Source organism: Gossypium hirsutum, chromosome A11 (assembly GCF_007990345.1).
Source record: "Gossypium hirsutum isolate 1008001.06 chromosome A11, Gossypium_hirsutum_v2.1, whole genome shotgun sequence".
Lineage (NCBI taxonomy): Eukaryota > Viridiplantae > Streptophyta > Magnoliopsida > Malvales > Malvaceae > Gossypium > Gossypium hirsutum.
In genome coordinates, this window is record NC_053434.1 from 116635116 (window position 1) to 116643314 (window position 8199).

General features: G+C 30.8%; 1 protein-coding gene across 1 annotated transcript; it reads left to right on the forward strand.

Moving 5' to 3' along the window:
* Positions 1–348: 348 nt before the first annotated feature.
* On the forward strand, positions 349–2907 carry LOC107954543 (receptor-like protein EIX2). The gene has a single exon (XM_016890135.2). It carries the CDS (start codon positions 349–351, stop codon positions 2905–2907), a length of 2559 nt encoding a protein of 852 aa, XP_016745624.2.
* Positions 2908–8199: the final 5292 nt, after the last annotated feature.

Sequence of the window (8199 nt, forward strand, 5' to 3'; positions counted from 1 at the left end):
AAGAAAAAGAAAGAACAATGGCAGCAGCTCTTAGAAAAAGAACAAAACAGAGAACAAAGGAGGAAGAAACAAAAATAATTTACTTGCTCACAAACGTGCAGCAAGGAAGCAATCTGCCTTACAACTGATATGCTTGATTTTTCAATAAGAAAAACAATACATTTATAGATAAAACACATTACCAAATACTACCTACTCCCACTTAGTAGCCTAGGGACTTGCTAAGCATTACTTGTACACATCAATAAGCTGAATTATCAGCTCAATCATCACCTAAACCCATCAAAACATCAATAACTAAGTTCATTTTCAACCGAACTAAACTAAATTGCAACTACAACAGTCAACATGTTGCTGCAGCATGCAGCATGCATACAAGCCGTATGCACTCAACAAAAACATAACAGTAGCATGGATGGCCAATTTCCAACAAGCAGTAACAATTTTAACAGCATACATATTCCGAAAATTTTCGGTTTGCTGGAAAGTTTAACTTATCTTAACCTCTCTTATGCCCAATTTCAGGGAGCAATTCCTCATAACCTTGGGAATCTCTCAAAGTTGCAGTATCTTGATCTTGGAGGTAATGATCTCAAATCAAAAAGTCTTCAATGGGCTTCTGGACTTTCTTCCTTGCAGTACCTTGATTTGAGTGGTGCGGATCTTTCTAACGCAACTGATTGGGTACAGGTGACATTCAAACTTCCTCCTTTGTTAGAGTTGCACTTGTCAGGTTGTAGGTTAGAAGATGACCCATCTTTCATCAGTGTCAATTCTACAAAATCACTGGTTGTTCTTGATCTTTCTTGGAACCGCTTTTCTTCAGTACCTAAGTCGATATTTAGTCTTCATGGTCTTGTGTCCATTGATCTTAGTGAGAATTCTTTGGAAGGCCCAATTCCAGATTACTTTGGGAACATCTCGTTTCTTGAAGTTCTTGATTTCACTAATTGGAATCATCTCAATTCGTCCATACCCAATTCCTTGTATAGTTTAAACCGTCTTCAGTTCCTTAGTCTTAGTGGTAACCAGTTACAAGGAACAATCTCGAGTGCCATTGGAAACTTGAGCTCTGCTACCTACCTTGATCTTTCAGAAAATCAACTAAACGGCCAAATTCCCTTGTCTATAGGGCAGTTATCATCTTTGGAGTTCTTTGATGTTTCAGAAAATCAATTAAATGGTCAAATTCCATTGTCGATAGGGGAGTTATCATCTTTGGAGTTATTTGATGTTTCAGAAAATCAATTAAATGGTACTTTTCCATTGTCTATAGGGGAGTTATCATCTTTGAAGTATCTGGATTTTGGGTATAATCTATTAGAAGGAGTTGTATTAGAAACCCATTTTTCTAATCTCACGAGATTGACAACTCTAGCAGCATCACAAAATCAGCTTAGATTTGAACCAAACTCAAGCTGGATTCCCCCATTTCAATGTGAAAGGATCGAATTGGGTCACTGGCATCTTGGCCCAAAGTTTCCCCAGTGGCTAAAATTCCAAAAGAAATTGTCTTATTTGGATATCTCCTATGCAGGAATTTCAGATGTCATGCCCACTTGGTTTTTGAACCTTCCCACTCAATTTGAATATTTAAATCTTTCCTCTAATCAACTTACAGGAGAGATTTCATATTTGAATGTGAGCAACTTTGTTGATTTGAGTTCAAACCGATTCATTGGCCCATTGCCAAGAGTACTCCCAACTTTACTATTTCTAATTTTATCAAATAATTCATTTTCGGGATCTCTTTTTGAATTACTTTGTAATTCATCAAGTAGAAAACGGATGGAAGTTCTTTACATTGATAAAAATCTTATCTCAGGAGATATTCCAGATTGTTGGAGTCATCGCCAGGATTTGAAAATTTTAAATTTGGGAAGCAACATATTGACCGGTGAAATCCCACCTTCTTTATGGCGCCTAAATCTTACAATGCTAAACCTTCGAAACAATACAATGTTTGGAGAATTGCCATCCACATTGCAAAATTCTCCATATTTGATTATGTTGGATCTTAGTGAAAATCATTTCAGTGGAAGTGTACCAGCATGGATTGGTGATAAGCTCTCAAACCTTGTGATTCTAAGCCTTCGATCAAATAACTTTGATGGTCATATTCCTCATAAAATTTGTGATCTTCAATTTCTTCAAAACTTGGACCTTGCCCACAACAACATTTTTGGAGTTATTCCAAAATGTTTTAATAATTTAAGTGCAATGGCCACAACAAACAAAACCGATAAAAAAGTTTATGGGGATAGTTTTTACCGATTTTCTTGGAGCGCATTGTTGGTGTTGAAAGGACGAGAGGATGAATATGGTAGCACACTAGGACTTCTTACCAGCATGGATCTTTCAGCTAACAGCCTCACAGGAGAGATTCCCAAAGAAATTGGTAGTCTCGTTGGACTATTGTCTTTAAATTTTTCAGGGAATCTCCTAACAGGAAATATACCAGACAGCATTGGCAACATGGAGTTAATGGAGTCTCTTGATTTGTCCATGAATAGACTAAATGGTGAAATCCCTCCAAGTTTCTCCAATTTGAATTTCTTGAATCACTTCAATGTATCCTACAACAACTTGAGAGGACAAATCCCAACAAGCACTCAGCTTCAAAGCTTTGACAACTTGTCTTACGTGGGCAATCATCTTTGGGGACCTCCTCTCTCTAAGAACTGCACCTCAAAAGGTATTCCAACTGACGTTGCAAATAATGGAAGTAGCAGTGAAGGAAGTAACGTGAATTCGCTTTATGTCAGCATAGCTCTTGGCTTTGTAATGGGATTTTGGGGTGTAGTGGCTCCCTTGTTTTTCATCAGGTCTTGGAGTATTGCATACTATCGAAAGTTGGACCATATCTGTGGTAAACTGTATGTGTTTTGGGCTATTATGGGTATGTAGTTTGATAGGAAAAAAGCATGTATAATTGATGCATCTGATCTAGGTGTGCTGCTACATGATTGTTTGATGCTAAAAGATTAGTTTTTGTGTCTGTCTACTCGCATGGTGTTCTAACAAGGCGGCCCACTCGCTGGCATAAGCGGCTTTGTTATATGTAAACCATATAGAATGGGGTGGTTTTTTTCCTTACATCTTTTTTGAAGATTGTTGAAATTATATCTTATGTTGATACGAATGCGGATTACGGACGATAAGTTTGGGTGTATGGGGTGAGTCTGTTGGCTCGGGTTTAGTAGTCCGTCTCCTCTTTGTGTTCACTTTTATTTTTTTATTTTCTCATTAATGAATTTATTCTCTAAAAAAATAGTAATTTTAGACACATATAAAAGTATAAGGATGAACTAGACCCAATGTCACTCTAAAATAGGGTTTGTCCTATTTTGGTCACTCTAGCTAATTTTTTTCTTAATTTAGTCACTCTGATTAATGTTATTATTTGAACTAGTCAATGTCATTAAAAATTTTGTTAATCCATTAATGGGTTGTTATTGTAGCACATTAGCCAATTGAATTATCACACATGACACCAGGGACAGTGCCAGGGGCTAGCAAAGGCCCCATCTCCCCTAAAATAATTTTTTTTTCATTTAGGCCCGTTTATAGTTTATAATATTTTAAATTAGTAATGGTCAAATTGTACTTTGACACCACAAAAAATGATAAAAATTTGATTTGATTGGTCACATCGGTCAATTTTTTAAATTTTAAGGAAAGAAGTCATTTTTGGAGAGAGTGTGTGAAAGCGCGACTAGTTGAGTGCGTTTTCTGCACAAGTGGCAAGAAAGCTCGCTTAGTTAGACAAGCTTTCACACTCTCTCTCCAAAAAACGGTTTAATTCCCTAAATTTTTTTTTAAAAAGTATATTTATTCAATTAACAAACTTTTTTGACATATATGGCTAATTTAGCCTACAATTAAGGATTTAATTTATGATCTTATTATATATTCTACGTGTGTGTATATATACATATGTATATTATCACTATTTCATATATAGATATGTATATGGCCACAAGATAATTATTTATACTATAATAACATGTTTGATTAAGTTTAGTGTCATAAGTTAAGCGACACCACTCAATTGGTAAAAACATGGAAAAGTTAAAAGTTATTTATTTTTTAATATAGAGTTAATTATATCATTTAAATCTTTTATAAAACAAATTAAATTTATTCAGTTCTCTTAAACCAACTATTTGTTAAGGCAAGTTGCGTGCTTCTAAGATGAGTGACACTAATACTTGTCATATTTGAGTTGGCAAATTTATATGCAACAGAATCTTTTGATGATTAGTTATTGTGCTGATGTTTTGAAGATTATATAATCATTTGATTGGATTCAACTAAATCATGTAGAAATGAATATCATACAGATATACTAAAATGATGTTAATAAATAAATTGATATACTATATAATATTAAATTAATTTTTTTTAGTAAAAAATTATAGTGTAGGAACGTCGAGAAATGTAGAGCAATAATGAATGTAATCAAGATTCATAAAGCCAATGTAAAACAACATTATTTTATTTTTAAAAAATTTTATCACTAATTTTAAAGGTTTTTGTTAAAATACATTTTTACTATTAATCAAATATTTTATAATGATAATTTAAGATTAAATGACATTTTTTCAATTATTTTCATTGAAAATGTTGGACTTTTATGTTGTTTTAGATGGAATTTTTTCTTAATTAAAAAAAATCAAATTGCATCATTTTAAAATGTTAATGTTTATAGGTATTTGGTTTAGGAAAAATATTTTTTGGAATTATTGAATGAAAAAAATAATTTCAAATTTGTCAAATGATTTTATAAATCTCATGACATGTCGTCATAAAGAAAAATAAATTTGGATTTATATAGGAAGGAAAAGAAAAAGGATAGAGCAAGAGGATATTCAAAATGAGATTATAAAATTTAGGCTTAACTCATAAATTGGTATCTAAAATAAAAAATTTTTAACTTGGTATTTAAAATTTTATTTTGTCACAAGTGGCATCAAAATTTTGTAGGTCAATCGATCAACCCCTATCTCTGAACCAGTACCCCAATCAATTCCCAGTCCAACCGGTCAATCCAGTCCAGTTTTGAAAACATTGGATTTGGTCGATGAAATAACTTTTTCGATCTCGTCAAGTCGAACAAGCAAGCGGTGAAATTCGAAAATATAATCAATTGTCAACATCTCAACTTTGAGAGAGCGAATTTCAAGCATACGCTAGTATTGTCATACATTATAAAAGAAGAAGAAAAATAAAAAAAAGAATGAGAAAAAATAAAAAGAAAGAGAAAGTTATAAAAGGAAAAAGGAAAAAATTTTAAAATAATTTTAAGTTATATGACATGGCAGATTATTATTAGCTAGAAGTTTTATAAATGGGTATAACATTTTGGTGTAAAAAATGTTCAAGTACCAAAATAAATAAAATGCATAGTTTGTGTACCAACTTATAAGCTAAGCCTTGTTTAAAAATATATTTAACAGTTAGACAAACACAGGTACTAACTTGAAAAAAAAATGTAGTTTAAGTACCAAAATAGGAAAAAAGGATATAATTTAAGTATCAATTTATGAATTAAGTCTAAAATTTATATTGAAATTTGTGAAAATTAATAAAGTGAGTTTAGATAGAGAATGGATATGTTGAGCTAGGTTAATTGGGAAGCAAGACATAATAAATATTGGTATAATATCAAATTTAACTTTCAATATTTATTTTTTTATCAATTTAGCCCTTATTCTTTTTTTGAGCTGAATTTGACGTACAACATTTTAAAAAGAGTCTAATTATTTTTTTTAACGGAAATACTGACTAAAGCATTCAAGTTTTTAAACATTCTACATGTATTTATATTAACGTGGTATATAAGACAAATAGTATCATGTCAGCATCAAGTATATGTGGACTGTCACACTCCTAGCATGCCAACATCGCTAAAACATTAGTTTTTTTAGTCAACAAATTTTTTTTAAAGCAATTTGATTCTTTTTGAAAAATTAATGGTCAAATTTAACTCAAAAAAAGAATAAAAATCAAATTGATAATAGATGTAAACGGTAAGGGCTCAATTTGACATTATGCCATAAATATTTCTTTACATGAGAGAAAATTTTTCAGATTTTATTTTAAAACACAAATAATTTTACAACTTTTGGCCAAAATAAATAGGAAATTTTACAACTTTTGGTAACTAAACTTTCTTGAGAAAACTTAACATGAAACAATTTGTTGTTTCAATTTACTATCAGAACAGAATGTTTCGATCAGTACGTGGTACCAAAACAGTATCAAGTACTATAGATTGAAGTTCTATATTGACACTTTATGATTTGGTTTTTAAATCCGGTAATAATAATAATCCTCTCTCCTAACTAAAGCAACCTTTTCAAATAATTAAAAAATAATTTTTAATCTCCACTCATGAAAATTGAATACATTTTATTGTCAATCATTTATCTTTTTGGAAAGCATCCACAGTTAGAAGATTAATTACCGTTACCGGTGATGGATACCGAAAAAAAAATTTAATCCCGCTCACAAAAATGGAATACATTTTATTGTCACTCATTTAACTTTTCGAAAAGTATCCACGGTTAGAATATTAACCACTGCTATCAATGATGAATACCTTGATTACCGCAAGAAAAATAACTTTTGATATTGAGAAAAACAGATTTAAATTGAATTTTTAAAAGTAATATTTTAAGTTCTAAAAATATTTTATTCACATATAGAAATTAGAAAATTTCAAACATTGGAGCTAAGCCAAAATTCTCCAATGTCTTAAGAATCTTAAGTAGTAATCAAAAAAAAATAAGAACCTCGTGTTGAGATATTTATCAATATTTAAAGAGTAGTGCCGGCCAATTTACTTCCAAGTCATTAAAATGAAACTTCAGTCCTCCATTCACAATTAAACCCTTCTCTACATTTTCTTCCATATCAGTGAGGGGCTCGCATTGATTAAAATTATATTTTGGATATCTTAAAAATAATAAAAATTTAATTTAATCTTTTAAAAATTATAAAGATATAGACTATTAAAATAGTTAATTATATTTTATTATAGAAAAAATATATAATTTAATTCCACCTCCAAAAAATATTTTTTGACTTTGTCCCTGATACATATGATTTATAAAAATAAAATAAGACACGAATTTCATGCTTTCACTTAACTATTTTATTTTTAAAAAAAAAAAAAGAAGCTAGTTTTAAAATTCAGCACAATTCTATTTAAAGCCTTACGGTGTGCAACAAGAAGCACAAAATTAACCAACTGTTTTTCCTTTATTTTGAAGTGTCAAAACCCAATGTCGAAACCCTTTTTATTTTGAAAACAATGGGGATCGACTTTTGAAAATAAAAATGTGGAGTCGCCACCAATCTCTTAGTTTAGGTGTGATTCGGTCACCTACTAAAACGTTTTGTTCCATTAAAGACAATTTTGGTTCACATAAAAATTAAAAATGGGTTCGGGAGTCGGTTACACATGAGGAAGGTTGAGCACCCTCATTGCGCCCAAAAATTGATACCAAATTGATTCAATGCTATCCCTATATCAAAGGCTTTTTTTTTTCTAAAAAATGATCTTTCGAAGTATAATTCTTTTTTTTAAATGTTTGACTAGTTCAAATTAGTGGTCAAACTTCTCTCGTTTCAAAGATATGCGGCATCATATCCAGCATGATTAGACACGATCCCTTAAACCTTCAAAAATACGATTGATTTTTTACCCTCAAAAACTTGTATGTTAAACTTATTAAAGGATATCCAAATATCTAGTTCACCGAAAAAATCATACCCAGCACGGTAGGGCACGATTTCCCGGATTCCCCAAATATTGAATATTGCCTTATTTCAAAATTTTTGACTAATAAGAAGAATTGGAAATTAGCTTAAAACACGTTTATTGGTTTTAAAATAGATGGAATATTTAATGCATTGTAACAAAACATTTGTATAAAAAAGGGTTAATGAACATGAAATAATATGCACACATATAGTACAATAAACCTCAATTAATAAATCCAATAATTATGTACAATTATTCTAAGTATAATGTGACCAAAATTTTTTAAGCATGGATGGTGAACAATCAATACAAAAAAATAATATACAACAATAATTAACATGGCACAATATAAAGCGATTTCACAAAATATGTACAAAATAAAGCGGAAATTAGCAAACGATGTGGTATAATAATAACAAATTAATGAA

Bases quoted from the DNA above. Each gene is read 5' to 3' on its own strand.
- LOC107954543 (XM_016890135.2), top strand. From the start codon at position 349: ATGTTGCTGCAGCATGCAGCATGCATACAAGCCGTATGCACTCAACAA.